Genomic DNA, 15,166 nt, shown 5'->3' with positions numbered 1-15,166 from the left:
TCAGTAACCAGACAGTTTCTGGTCTCATTGACTTCCGTAGTATATTTTTTTCCTACTATGAAAGTCAATGAGACCAGAAACTGTCTGGTTACTGATATTCTTCTAAATATCAGAAAATCGGCTAAATGCTTTTTAAAACGGTGAAACTCAACTGTTTAACTCTGGGGACGTTGTAAAATGAGCCTATTTACAAAAAAAGTTGAGTATCCCTTTAAGACCTCAATTGAGATCTATTAGAGTGTGGTAGCATTACATGAATCTAAAATGATTTAATTTAGTTACCAAGTCCACACTATTTTTTGAATTGAGATCTGTCTACAATTATGCAAAGTTGTTTTAAGATGTGTACGTGTAAATGCATCATAACCTGATCTGGCAGTGTAATAAAAGAAATGTTTCTCCAATGATTTGATTTTATGTGCATTTTTTCATAATATAATTTCTGTTTTTTAGTGCTCATTTTAGTGTTCAAAACAATCCTAGTTTTACTATTCTAAGAAAAGTAGACCTTTATATTTTGAGCCAAACATTTAAAGGAGTAGTTCACTTTAAAAAAAAAAAAAACTTTTGCTGATAATTTACTCACCCCCATGTCATCCAAGATGTCCATATCTTTCTTTCTTCAGTCGAAAAGAAATTAAGGTTTTTGATGAAAACATTCCAGGATTTTTCTCCAAATAATGGACTTCATTGGGTACCAAACAGTCCAAATGAGAGTTTCAGTGCAGCTTCAAGCAAACAAAAGGTGCAAAAGGACTTATTAGGTACAACAGATGTGCACTGAAGAGGGAAGCAGAATTTATTAAAATGTTTACTTGTCCTTGGCTTAGATTGTAAAGATTAACAAACTATGTTTGTTGTTTGTGCTTTTTTTCAAACCTGTTTTCAATGTGTATAGATATTTTTCCAACATAAATTACATTTGATTGTACGTTTAAAAACTGTCATGGGGAAGAACAATCAATACCCTATTTAGACAGAAGTTCTTAAGATTAAAAAAAATAACATTGTGGAAAGGCAAAAAAGGGTAAAAAGACATCAAAATAATATATACATTATGCAGTGCAACAATTTATTACAAAAAGAAAATGACATTTTTGAAAATTGCACAGTCTGAACAGATACTGAAAACACATGGTCAAAATGCATTCTTAAGATATCTATATTTCATTTGTTTGTGCATGTGAGAATGTTTTTACATATCTTATTTTGTAACTTCATTTACAGGTCCTGGATGGTTCTGAATATTACCAAAATTAAAAAAGTTAATTTAACGAGGCTCAGTAGCACATCAGCAAGAAAAGGGTAGAATCAACATTTCAATATCCTCCCATCATTAAAAAAGATATTAATCTACTACATGATTATAACAAAACTGAGAGTACTTACAATTCTTAAGAAAACATAATCAGGAAGATCAATAAGGCAGGAGAAGATATTTAAAGAGCCCCTATCATAGCATTTGAAATGTTCCTATTTTTGTTTTAAGAGTTCCCAAAAACAGTTTAACATGCATGCAAGAATAAAAAACACTTTATTTGTCTTATAATATGCATTTATTTTTAACTGATTTGCTCACCGACTCCCAAATGATTCGTACAACGACTCATTTTTCCAAACCACACCTTTGCGTGACGCTAATCGGCGGTGATTGGTCAGATGACAGACCCAGTCAGTTATTGTTTGTTAGCATAACGCATAAACATATTGATAAAGCACTGCAGTACTACAAGACGCTCTATTCTTTATGACAACTCCAATAACAGCGACAAACATTTCACATATTTAAAAAAAATTGACATTGGAGACCTAGAAGCTGCGCTGAGCGTAACTTACACATACACGCGCACACACACATACTTATTGCGCCTTCCCTCCTCGCGCCCGACGCTACATAACTGTTCAAAACCCATAAAAGTAACAATTATTAATAATACTTACAGGTTGTGATTCGAAGGAGGAAGCTGATCCATATACACTGGGTAAGTAAGTTAGCCCTCCTTCAGGAACAACCGCTTGCGAATCCACATTTAAATTCATTTATGTTTTTGAACGATTTGTAATTAAAATGATGAGAACACAATCGGGCTATACTGTTGTGGTATTGTTTCAAATATGAACTCTAACCACCGATTCTTCACATGCTCGTCCCTGGTAAATGAAAACAAAGTGGCTGAACTATCTTCAGTGGTGGAATGTAACGAAGTACAAATACTTCGTTACTTTACTTAAGTACATTTTTCACGTATCTTTACTTTACTTAAGTACAATAAATAGCGCATACTTTTTACTTTTACTTCGTTACATTTTGCAGCAATTATTATACTTTCTACTCCACTACATTTCTACAACTTCTATTACATTTTCGTTACATTTTCTGATCAGTTTTTCCCCTGCCAAAACGTAATGTTCGTTGCACGTTTGTCTCACCGGTGACGTTTGGTTGCCGTAGATACAGTACATCAACCCGGTCACACTAAATGCGTCTCACACGCAGTGTGTTTATCATGCAACTCATACGCGAAAATTTGTTTTTACGTGCATAGGAAACACACCGTGTGTAATATACGTTTGGTTAGGATTATGGCAAGCCAAGAGGTTCAGAATTACACCATAAATGAATCGCGTTTACTGCCAAACATAGTTATTAACATATAGTAAGGATAAGCATGATATTGCCTAATTGCAAGCTTGTTTCAGAAATGGTGACATTTTTTTCCATCATTATTGAACATCATTATAGGAGTATTAGGTTGAATGAGTTAGAATTAAATGTTTTATTAATCATTAGAAAATAGACATTAAGATAATAAATTGTTATGCAAGTACTTTTACTTTTAATACTTAAAGTACATTTAAAATAAAGTACTTTTTACTTTTTACTTAAGTATGGTTGTCATTGTGTTACTTCTACTTTTACTAAAGTAAATATTTATCTGGTTATTTGTACTTTTACTTAAGTACTGAGATTCAGTACTTCCTTCCTCCACCACTGACTATCTTTGCATTGTAGAACACAGCGTCTTCTCGACATGATGCTATGATGAAGTATTTGAATGTGTAGACTTCAAGTTTACACTTCCGTTGGGCGCAGCCAATATGTATCTACGTCACTACGAACCAGCTAATGACTCGTTTCAAAAACAATTCATTTCATAGACTCAGAGTCGACTCTCACTTTTGAAAGACAATAACTTTATATACAGTGCACTTTCAGATATAAATCTTTGCAGGATGTTTTCATTCCCTTAGAGCTTTATTCCACACCACATGAACAGTCATTTTCAAAAATCCATGATAGGGGCTCTTTAAAGTTAGGTCTCAGTTGATCAAATGATAAATATAGTATATAATTGGTGTGTGTTTAACAAAAGTAATACCCATAATAATAAATAAATCAGCCATTCTGTGGCTCATCTCAATAAAAAAATGCGTTCCATCTCAACGGTCATCTGTCAGTTCACTCACGTCAGTTAAAACTCTGTTCAGAAGATTTAATCATAAAATCAATTAGGACTTATTTTCTAAGCCAGACTGAATGTAGATCTCCCTGTTACCTGTAGGACCTCTGCATCGCTGTTGAAGCTGGTGTGTGATGAAGTGCTCGCGGACAGCCACCTGTTTATCCCAGGCATCCAGAATGCCTTGACGTTCAAGTTCTCCCAATGATAGTGTATTAGGATGCACCTCCTCAATGTGAGTCTTCGCCCCGTCCACACTGAGGGAGTACTGCTGCTCTCCACAAACCATACACACCAACAACGGGTTGACGGGATCAGAGTCCATGAGGTAGATGTTTCTCCACTCGGCCTGTGATAAAGGTCCTTCCATTGCATGATTTGGTGCAACGTTCGACTCCTCTTAAATGTGGTAAAAGATATAATAATAGCAGTTACCAGATAATCATTTAAACTGTTTGGCAAACTAATGTTGTGTATTAGAAAATTAATAAAAAAAAACCTTTGAGTGCAGTTTGACACGGCTCAGCTAAGTAGCCAAGTTGGTCTTCTGATGTTATGCTGTTTGAAAAAAAAAAAACCCAACATATTTATTTTTAATTATTTCAAATAATCTTATTTTTGATAAGATAAATGCAGTCTTGGTGAGCATAAGCCCAACCTATACATCATCTTACTGACCTCAAACTTTTTAAAAAAGTGGGGGAAAAAAAAGACAACGTATTAAAAACAAATATTTTTTTCCTACTACTCACCTCTGAACAACTGCTGATCCGAAACTGGTGGCGTTCTGACCCTACGAAGGAAAGAAAAAGGTAAGGATAATAAATATAATGTGACTTAATTTTCAAACATCAACCAAATAAACTTCACTCCAAGGCACCTTCGTCTGCATGTTCCAGATTGTTAAGGACCTTCTGCAACTACTTCAGCGCCTCGTATGCTTCACATCCAGGGGTTTTCAAACAGATTCTGGTTCCTTTCTCCACTGCATTGTTACCCAGAACCATAGACACATACACTAGACGTCACCTTGGGGTTCTAAGCATGCGTCAAAACCACCGCCATCTTGGAACAGGGGTCTTGTCATAGGAAGTAGCTGGGTAACGCTGCTATCTCTGCCTTTACTTCAAATTAATTGAGGGTGGCAGACTTTTGTGCTGTGTATGATGTTCACACGAATTAAATCTGTACTAGGAAAAATGTTTACATTTTTATTTTATTTTTTTCTGGAATCAATGATAAATATATGGAGGAGGATAAGGGCCAAGCAATAATAAAAAAATAAATAAAACCATATTAAAGTCATTATAATGCGAGATTAAACTCGTTAAATTTTTAGAAAAAAAGTCGAAATACAATCTTGAGAATAAACTCATGAAATATCGAGAATAAAGTCGTTGTTTTTCGAAAAAAAAAAAAAAAACGTTAAATTTTGAGAATTAAGTCGTGTTTCGGGAAACTGTCTCCATGGTTACTTAGTAAAAACCTTTGTATTGCTGCCACACTAGTATTTTCTCAAGATTGTATTTCGACTTTTTTCTCTCGAAATTTAACGAGTTTTTTTCTCGAAACACAACGACTTTATTGCCGGTTTTTAATTAGTTTATTCTCAAGATTGTATTTAGACTTTTTTCTCGAAACACGGCTTTATTCTCGACATTTTATTATAGTCATTATAATGTGACATAACATTAGTCATTATAATGTGAGATTAAACTCGTTAAATTTCGAAAAAGTTGAAATACAATCTTGAGAATAAACTCATTAAATACATTTACACATTTACATTTAGTCAGCTAAATGAATAAATGTAAATGGATTTAATGAGTTTATTTTCAAGATTTTATTTCGACTTTTTTCTCGAAATTTAACGAGCTTAATCTCACATTATAATGACTTTAATCTCGAGATGGTTTTCATTTTTTTATTATCGCTTGGCCCTAATCCTCTTCCGTATAAATACATGTCTGACCGTTGGAACGAACCAAAAGAAAAAATACAGAGAAAATCGCATTCATGATGATTTATGGTGATTTTATTTCTGTTAGACCTTTGTCTACATTGATGCTGATGCATTAAAGTGGAGGGGCTCCCCTGATCCAAGATGGCGGTTCTATTGACGCATTCGTTCTAATGAACTGCCGTAGCCAAGGCGACATCTAGTGTATATATCTATGACCCAGAACAACCAGTGGAAGACAACCAGTGCTTATTCGACCACGTGAAACGTAAAATATCACTTAACCAAACCTCTTTCTAGAGACCTTGGCATTGTTGTACATTATCAGTATATGGTTTTCTAATGTACATAAGACATTATATAGCTGATACTAGTTAATAAATAATCTTCACTGTCAAGGTAACATTCCTGGCTGGTGCCTCGAAATAAAAGAAGGAAAAAGTCATCCGACACTCTAATGCACACCTTAGGTGATGTGTGACGAAAACGCAAAACATTTTTGGTGCCATTTAACTGGTGCCTTGTGTGAGGTTAAGTTAAACTACGACATAGTGTAGAAGTCTAGTTATTTCCGCCACAGTAATTGTTCAATTTAACCCTTAAATTGCTCCTCTGGGATACAAACATTTGAGGAAGTGGGGGAATGAACAGTGACCAAAAGAAAATGTTAAAAGGGCCTCATTCACTGCAAATATTCAGGTCAAGTTACTTGGCAGAAAAACTCAGTTATCTCAACGCCTTTATCTCAAGTATAAGTAATCTAAAGTGTACAATAATGAGGTACATGTTCATACCTTTTGCATGGTAATTTCAGAAATTGTATTTTGAAGAAAAGCAAGACCATGAATTATTTTACTCCTAATCAATTACAAAACGCATCACCAACATGTTGTCCTGAAAATACTTCCTATGTTTTCCATGACTCTACTGTAAAGTCTGTAAAGTCACTGGGGCCCCACACATGGCCTCTGCACACGGCCCTAAGTCCAAACACGCCTCCAAAATGTTTCTGTGATATTCTGGTGCTGAGGTATGGCTGGGGTGGGGCCCCGTGAACACTGCTAACATTCAAAAAAGCCTACCCCCTCTATGACCCCCACGTGTCATCGAAATCCTGGTGCTGAGATATAACCTGGGCTCCCAGGGGACATAAAGCATGCAGTGTTATTATTAGAGGGTTTTGGTATACTGTGATGTTTGGATGTCAGTGTAAACTCACGCTCAAGTAATTTTAAACTTGCATGACTTTCTTTCTTTGGACCACAAAAGACCATTTGAAAAAACATTTAGTTAATACAATGAAAGTCAGTGGGGTGGGGTCCGATGGTCAACTTGCAGTTGAAACTGTTTTTTGTGTTTAGTAGAAGAAAGGAAATCATAGAGTTTTGAAACAATGATCCATTTAGATGCGTGAGCCCCTGATAGTGAAGAGCAGATCAGTACAGCGCTGTGCAAACCACAAATTGAGTTAACAGATCTGCCACTAGAGTAAACAAACGCATGATCAGTGGGATTTGTGTGTGGGTATCGCAGTCCCATTGGTATTGCACTTTAGTCTGTTTTTTTGCTTTTAGAATAATCTGTGAATAAAGGGCGATGTTACTGCTGTTTTGAAATTGTGTTTCTATTCCCTTTCTCTATTAGACAACCGTTCAAAAGTTTGGAATCAGTAGGATTTTTATTGTTCTTGAAAGAATTCACTTATTCTCTCATAATCCACATTTATTTGAGAAAAAGAAGTAAATAAATAAATAAATAAATAGAAAAAGAGTAAAACAGTAATATTATGAACTATTTGTATCATTGTTTTTTATTTTAATATATTTTAAAATGTAATTTATTCCTGTGATCAAAGCTGGATTTTCATCATCATACTCAAGTTTTCAGTGTCGCATGATCCTAAAGAAATTTTTATAATATTCCAATTTTCTTCTTTAAGAAACATTTCTTATAATTATCAATGTTGAAAATTTTTTTGGAAACAATGATACATTTTTTTTTAGGATTCTTTGATGAACGGAACAAAAAGAACAGCCTTTATTTTATATACAAATCTTTGGTAACATTATTAATGTCTTTACTGTGACATTTTGATCCGTTTAATGCATCCTTGCTGCATACAAATCTTACTGATTGCAATCTTTTGAATGGTACTGTATAAAAAATATATATTACCGATGCCTGGCCTTGTGGAGGGAGTTTTGCCATCCGAAGCTTTCTAACATTTGCTGCTTTTCTTGCTCTCTGCTCCCGTTTCTTGATCCTCCATTGCATGCGTCTTCTACGTATAACCTCCTGTGGATCATTTTGTGGATTTGGTGTTACCACTATCTGGCTTCTGTGAGTTCTTGATTTATCTGTAGGCTGTGGACCTGTAGATATGGTGCACCTTCTTCTTGTCTTCTGAATGGGGATCTGTCTGCATGTGGAAGTGTCCTGGGACGTGGCTAGCAGTAGAGTTGTGCTGGGTGTTTTTTTCCGGGGAGTCTGTGAAAGGAGTGTTGTTTGATTTCAGAAATGATTCTAATGAGTCAGTTCTTGTTAGTGAATCGAACACATAAGTAATAACACACAAAATATTTACAGTTGGTATAAAGATGCATTTTGGTCGATAGGATCACAAGTAGACAACACTAAATACAGGTCTAAAAAGTTCTGAGCTTGTCCACTTTCGGAAACGCATTAGACCACTTTAGATTATGTGGTCGAATGTTTTCAAAAAGTAAAAAAAAAAAAGACCGTCTACTTTCCTCCTATTGACCCAATATATTATGGGAAGTGCGCTAGCCAGACGGGGTTTAAACTTTGGCGGCTGGAGACCCAAGTTTAGTTTGAAGACGAAAAATATACCAAGCACAATGTTCTCTCACCATTCTTGATTTCTAAAACCCACTCAATTCGTTTGGCTGGTCTTGCGGCTGTCAGACCAGAAACGAAAGCTGATGCCCTTCGTATGTTTTTCCGTTTATACGTGAACTGCATTAGATCGAAAGATCTAAAGAAGAAAAAACACCCATAGACCCTCCCCTTGAAGAAATCAAAGAAGAAATCATCTCAAAAAGAGACAAACTGAAACACCTGGTGTAAATGGTACTGTATGTCTACTTGTGATCAACCAAAACGAATCTTAATACCAGGGATAAGGGCCTCAGATTTAACTCAGATAGTAACTTACTAGTTGTTCATATGACAACATATAGTTAATTGATATACTGTACATTATGCAGCAGTGTGTCAGTGGTATTTTATTAAAGTTAAATTGTTACCAATTGTTTATTTGCTGTTCAGTATTTTTGTAAAGCCAAAAGGACTGGGAACAGTTATTAAAACACATATGTAAGGATTACTGGAAGAACTGTTTTAAATTTGTTTATTAATACAATTATCTCATTATTTGCCCCCCATGTTTATTCCTTAAAATAACTAAAACAATTGGTAAATGTAACCATTATGGCCTCACTTGACCCAGACCTGACATCAATGCTAAGCAAACATCAATGCAACTCATCTGTGGAGCCAGATTGCAAAGAACTATGAAAGTGAACTGCGAACTTACTTGAACCAGGAGTTTTACCTTTCCAATGCATTTCGCATTGGAAAAGTCATGACTTGCAGGGAGAGAAGACTCAGATCTTGTCTTCAAAGTGGAGACCTTCACAGTGCCATCTTCTTGGATAAAACCACCAATTGTGTCAGAGGAACTTGAAAATGGACCTGCTCTGCTCACTTGAGCCCCACGCATCTGATTGATACTGTTGTGGCACCGTCTCCCACGATGCTTGAGTGTGCCTTGTTCCTTCAGTCGTGCTTTCACCGCTGTAGACAGCCTTGCTCTCTGCTCACGCTTTTTAATTCGCCAGTACTCCTTCTGTCTGGCGTGCCGATCCTCGGGAGACTCGACTTTGGAAGCGCCAAAGAAAGAGTTCCTTCTCTTTTGAGTATGTACAAAATGGGGCACTTTGGATTTGTTGAGAGCTTGGGTAGTACTCGAGGATGGTTGCAAAATGCCAGAGGATGAAGCTGTATGGTTTGGTTTTGTGTCCTGAACATGTAGTTGTGTCCCTGCATTTTTTTTGCCTTTTCTGGCCCGCTGTTGTCTCTTCATTAACCTCCAATAATCTCGCTTTCGTTGAAGCTCATCGCTCTCACCAAGCTTCTGATTTTGCAAGGCCTGTGACAGGTAGGACTGCTTGGGATCTGCTCCATCATCACTGAACGTCTGGGTGTTTCTGCACTGAGCCACTGGAGAAAGGGCATGACTTCCATCTGCAGCGCCTTGGCAGAAGTTAAAAGACATTTGATGGCTAGTGTCCTCTAAGGTTAATGCTTGAGGACTCAATTTGATATCTTTAAGGCTTGCATCCTCAGAGTCGTCACACTTTAATAAGAGGTCTTGTTGTAAATAAATATTTGGCTTTGCATTTTCAGTTTTAAGAAGGTCATCTTCATTTAGCCAAAGAGACCCATTTTCGCACTTAATATGTGCTTCAGTGGCATTATTGTCTTTCGGTGTGCAAACTGATTCCTCCAGAAGCTTTTTCATGGAGCCCACAGCCTGAAGAGTGGTGGCATGATGGCTTGTAGCTGCTGCTGGAGGTTCAATGTGTGACTCGAAGGATGGACAGGGTGAAGTTCTGCCATCTTTGACACAGGGAGTAATTTCTGGGATGGAAAATACAGCATCTATAGGAGGATTGATGTGGTCCTTTTTGGGGGTTAGGGCACTGGTTGAAGAGTCACAAACTGTTTTGGTAATGGATGAAGTTATACTGTCCCTTTTGTTGGACTTCTTGTTGTGCTCTCTCTGCTTTAACAGCGAAACCTTCGACCTAAGCAGACCATTTCCTAGCCGGGCAGCCCGGCTAGCCCTTTGCTCTCGTTTCTTTATCCTCCAGTACTCCCTCAAACGAGCGATCCTTTCTTCTTCTGTTTCGGACTGGATGGTGACTGTCATACTGCCCATAACTGCACCTCTGTCTAAGCTAGACTTTACCAGAGAGTTTTGATTGGCCTTGGAAGCATTGCATGGAGCGGAAACTAGCCTTGTGGCTGGATGAGAATCTGAATATCGGGGCGAACTTACTTGAACCTGGAGTTTTACCTTTCCGATGCATTTCGCATTGGAAAAGTCGTGAGAAGACTCAGATGTTGTCTTCAAAGTGGAGACCTTCACAGTGCCATCTTCTTGGATAAAACCACCAATTGTGTCAGAGGAACTTGCAAATGGACCTGCTCTGCTCACTTGAGCCCCACGCATCTGATTGATACTGTTGTGGCAGCGTCTCCCACGATACTTGAGTGTGCCTTGTTCCTTCAGTCGTGCTTTCACCGCTGTAGACAGCCTTGCTCTCTGCTCACGCTTTTTAATTCGCCAGTACTCCTTCTGTCTGGCGTGCCGATCCTCGGGAGACTCGACTTTGGAAGCGCCAAAGAAAGAGTTCCTTCTCTTTTGAGTATGTACAAAATGGGGCACTTTGGATTTGTTGAGAGCTTGGGTAACACTCGAGGATGGTTGCAAAATGCCAGAGGATGAAGCTGTATGGTTTGGTTTTGTGTCCTGAACATGTAGTTGTGTCCCTGCATTTTTTTTGCCTTTTCTGGCCCGCTGTTGTCTCTTCATTAACCTCCAATAATCTCGCTTTCGTTGAAGCTCATCGCTCTCACCAAGCTTCTGATTTTGCAAGGCCTGTGACAGGTAGGACTGCTTGGGATCTGCTCCATCATCACTGAACGTCTGGGTGTTTCTGCACTGAGCCACTGGAGAAAGGGCATGACTTCCATCTGCAGCGCCTTGGCAGAAGTTAAAAGACATTTGATGGCTAGTGTCCTCTAAGGTTAATGCTTGAGGACTCAATTTGATATCTTTAAGGCTTGCATCCTCAGAGTCGTCACACTTTAATAAGAGGTCTTGTTGTAAATAAATATTTGGCTTTGCATTTTCAGTTTTAAGAAGGTCATCTTCATTTAGCCAAAGAGACCCATTTTCGCACTTAATATGTGCTTCAGTGGCATTATTGTCTTCCGGTGTGCAAACTGATTCCTCCAGAAGCTTTTTCATGGAGCCCACAGCCTGAAGAGTGGTGGCATGATGGCTTGTAGCTGCTGCTGGAGGTTCAATGTGTGACTCGAAGGATGGACAGGGTGAAGTTCTGCCATCTTTGACACAGGGAGTAATTTCTGGGATGGAAAATACAGCATCTATAGGAGGATTGATGTGGTCCTTTTTGGGGGTTAGGGCACTGGTTGAAGAGTCACAAACTGTTTTGGTAATGGATGAAGTTATACTGTCCCTTTTGTTGGACTTCTTGTTGTGCTCTCTCTGCTTTAACAGCGAAACCTTCGACCTAAGCAGACCATTTCCTAGCCGGGCAGCCCGGCTAGCCCTTTGCTCTCGTTTCTTTATCCTCCAGTACTCCCTCAAACGAGCGATCCTTTCTTCTTCTGTTTCGGACTGGATGGTGACTGTCATACTGCCCATAACTGCACCTCTGTCTAAGCTAGACTTTACCAGAGAGTTTTGATTGGCCTTGGAAGCATTGCATGGAGCGGAAACTAGCCTTGTGGCTGGATGAGAATCTGAATATCGGGGCGAACTTACTTGAACCTGGAGTTTTACCTTTCCGATGCATTTCGCATTGGAAAAGTCGTGAGAAGACTCAGATCTTGTCTTCAAAGTGGAGACTTTCACAGTGCCATCTTCTTGGATAAAACCACCAATTGTGTCAGAGGAACTTGCAAATGGACCTGCTCTGCTCACTTGAACCCCACGCATCTGATTGATACTGTTGTGGCAGCGTCTCCCACGATGCGTGAGTGTGCCTTGTTCCTTCAGTCGTGCTTTCACCGCTGTAGACAGCCTTGCTCTCTGCTCACGCTTTTTAATTCGCCAGTACTCCTTCTGTCTGGCGTGCCGATCCTCGGGAGACTCGACTTTGGAAGCGCCAAAAAAAGAGTTCCTTCTCTTTTGAGTATGTACAAAATGGGGCACTTTGGATTTGTTGAGAGCTTGGGTAGTACTCGAGGATGAAGCTGTATGGTTTGGTTTCATGTCCTGAACATGTGGTTGTGTCCGAGAACCAAAAAATTTAGCTCCAAATGACTGTTGATTGAGGCATTTGAGATTCAATGAGTTGAGGTTGATTCCTCTGAAGGCCTTACTGTTAGCAGGAGACGAAACATTCACAATACATGAAGATTGTCCTTGTCCGAGACTCCGTTCTCTGTCCCGTGCCAGCTTTGCAGCACGCTTTGCTCTCTGTTCACGTTTTTTGATGCGCCAGTTCTCTCTACGCTTAGCAGCTATCTCCTCTTCAGTCATAGCCACTCTGGTGTTGTGCTTTGAAGAAAAGGCACATGTTCTTCTCTGAGAGACGCAACTCTGCTCTTTACGAACCATACATTCTGCAGAGGTCAAGGGTCTGAGACAGTTCTGAGGCTTATTTGGATTGTTGTGCACTGGTAAAACCATGGATAAATGGCTTTGTGGAGATGTTGCGAATTGTTTGCCATTAAGGTATAACAGTTTTTCTGTTTTAGTCTTTTGAGTATGAATGCTGTTTGGATGAAACTCCATGCATATTGTTGACCCCGAGTAGCCTATTGGACAGAGAGACTCAACTGTTTTAGCATCTGTGTTTGCATTGCCCATTACACTCTTCTGGGAATTTGTGCTTGCTTCTGGGAATTTAGGTAAGACATGTGTGAGCTTAGCCTTTTGAAACCATTTCTCTTTTTGGCATGGCACCATAGTAGCATTACACTCAGATTCTGATAGACCTGAGCTGGAGGAGTTTCTAGGTTCTCCAAGTTCATGATTATGTAGGGTGGGATCATTTTCGACTTTGTGAATCTGCAAGGAGGGTTCATCACTAACAGAGGACATGCACAACACCAGATTTTCATTTCTGATCTTTTTTTTGGAAGATGACTTTCTTGCCCTCTGCTCTCTTTTCTTGCTCCTCCAATACTCCCTTTTGCGGGCAAGAGTGGCATCATCAAACTCTGCTGCTGGTTTATAACGACGTTTAGAGAAAGTTTTGCATGACATGGCTACTGATTGGTTATCAACCGCTGGATTACGTATTCTTAGGCAGGGCAAAACCTACCCTAAACGGGATTTCTGTGGGGTCACATCTTTCATTTAAGCGAAGCGGTCTCTCGAGGTCTTTCACTTTAGATTGATTTTGCATGCAGTACTTGAGGCATACAGTCCATTTTTCAGAAAAACCCAGGGTAGATGACCTGTAGGGAAAACAAAAACATTTAATGAATTATTCAATTTGAGAAGTTTGATTTGATGAATAATGGTAGACAGATTTGTAAAAGACATGATCTCAGAATGTTCATTAACTGAACTATAAGTTTGAGGCTACACTTCAGCAACAAAACAATAAAATGGAAACCAATTGGAATTAAAATTTACACAGGTAATCATTTAGAATATTAAAATAATTGTGCACATAATATTACTCCATATACGGTTAAAAAAAACAACATATTTAAAAGTACTGGCTTTGATGTACCAGTCGCTTGATATACGTACGTTCACTTTTTTGGAAAGACCGGCCTGCACTTTCTGCAAAATATATATATGAAATGAAAATATATATATGAAAAAAAAAAAAAAAAAATATATATATATATATATATAATTTACATTTTTATTAAATTATTCATATAAAAGGATCAAAAAATATAAATAAGTTAATGTGTCGTAAACGATTACTTAAAGGGTTAGTTCACCCAAAAATGAAATTTATGTCATTCATTATTCACCCTTGTGTCATTCCAAACCCGTAAAGGCCATTGCACACCGAGTCCGAAATTCGCATCCGAAATTTTCGCACGTTAAAAAAAAAATTCGACCTCACGTTATGTCAGTCACGCTTGCACACCGCCTCCGAAACTTTCGTCCGTCATAAAATTAATCGGATCGGGTTCGATTTTCTGCGTTTTTCGCATCCAGAGCCAGCATTTTGAGAGGTCTTTTGACAATTCAGGGCCGGGGGGAGCTCGTCCTCAAATCATTGCACATATGCGCCGTGCTTTCAGTTTCGGTTTTCAATTCGATCAAGTGTTTATGTTCTCTTCTCTATATTGGATTATGAAATTAATAAACCTCCCCTTTCAATCAGATTGAAATTTAGGATCGAATAAGCTGTGATCGAGCAGCCTATTCGATAACTAATGTATTATTTGGGCACAATATACTTAATAACAGCCTAGCTGTTCTGTCTGCCCAGCGCTTCCACCGGGCCGCGCGCGGGTGTGTGTTTGTCCGTGTGTGTGTCCATACCTGGTCCATTTCAGACACACTGCCAGTCTCCGTTCAGAATCGATTGGTTCACGGAAATTGGTGGTCTTGTTTTTAATATGTGGCTCCAGAATCGCTAGCAAAGCATCAAACTGTCCCACTGACATTCTGAGGTAATAATTTTGATTGAATCGCTCAGGATAAATTCGCAACTCCTTGATAAGGAACTCTCCTTCCTCTCGGCGCAATTTCAGGATTGGATGGACGCAATATTTTCTCTTTCTTCCCTTTTCAATAAGAGAGAGGGCAAAAATCATCCTCACTGCTTGACGAATCCATTTGGTATTTTTGCGGTTTTTCCCGCAATAGTTTAAGAAATACGCAACGGACTCGGTGTGCAAGGTTTCTATGCGTGACGAATTTTTAAGCTGACGAACACGAAAATACGCATACGAATATTTCGTGCTCGGTGTGCAATGGCCTTAAGACTTT

General features: G+C 38.6%; 1 protein-coding gene across 2 annotated transcripts; it reads right to left on the bottom strand.

The window, feature by feature from the left end:
• Positions 1-557: 557 nt before the first annotated feature.
• Positions 558-13,659, bottom strand: LOC148998495 (uncharacterized). 2 transcript variants are annotated; one of them, XM_089130199.1, is made up of 6 exons: positions 8,978-13,659; positions 7,597-7,908; positions 4,214-4,254; positions 3,961-4,019; positions 3,558-3,860; positions 558-728 (listed from the first exon to the last, which is right to left on the bottom strand). In XM_089130199.1, the coding sequence occupies exons 1-6, from the start codon at positions 13,466-13,468 to the stop codon at positions 688-690; spliced, it is 5,247 nt and encodes a 1,748-aa protein (XP_088986325.1). In that variant the 5' UTR covers positions 13,469-13,659; the 3' UTR covers positions 558-687. The 2 variants fall into 2 exon arrangements, with proteins under 2 accessions (XP_088986325.1, XP_088986323.1); XM_089130197.1 differs by lacking the exon at positions 558-728 and having other exon boundaries at positions 1,052-3,860.
• Positions 13,660-15,166: the final 1,507 nt, after the last annotated feature.

This window comes from Pimephales promelas, chromosome 1, assembly GCF_988280905.1.
Source record: "Pimephales promelas chromosome 1, fPimPro1.hap1.1, whole genome shotgun sequence".
Taxonomy (NCBI): Eukaryota; Metazoa; Chordata; class Actinopteri; order Cypriniformes; family Leuciscidae; genus Pimephales; species Pimephales promelas.
The sequence above is the reverse complement of the archived record's forward strand: the minus strand, read 5'-3'. Positions and strand labels throughout refer to the sequence as shown.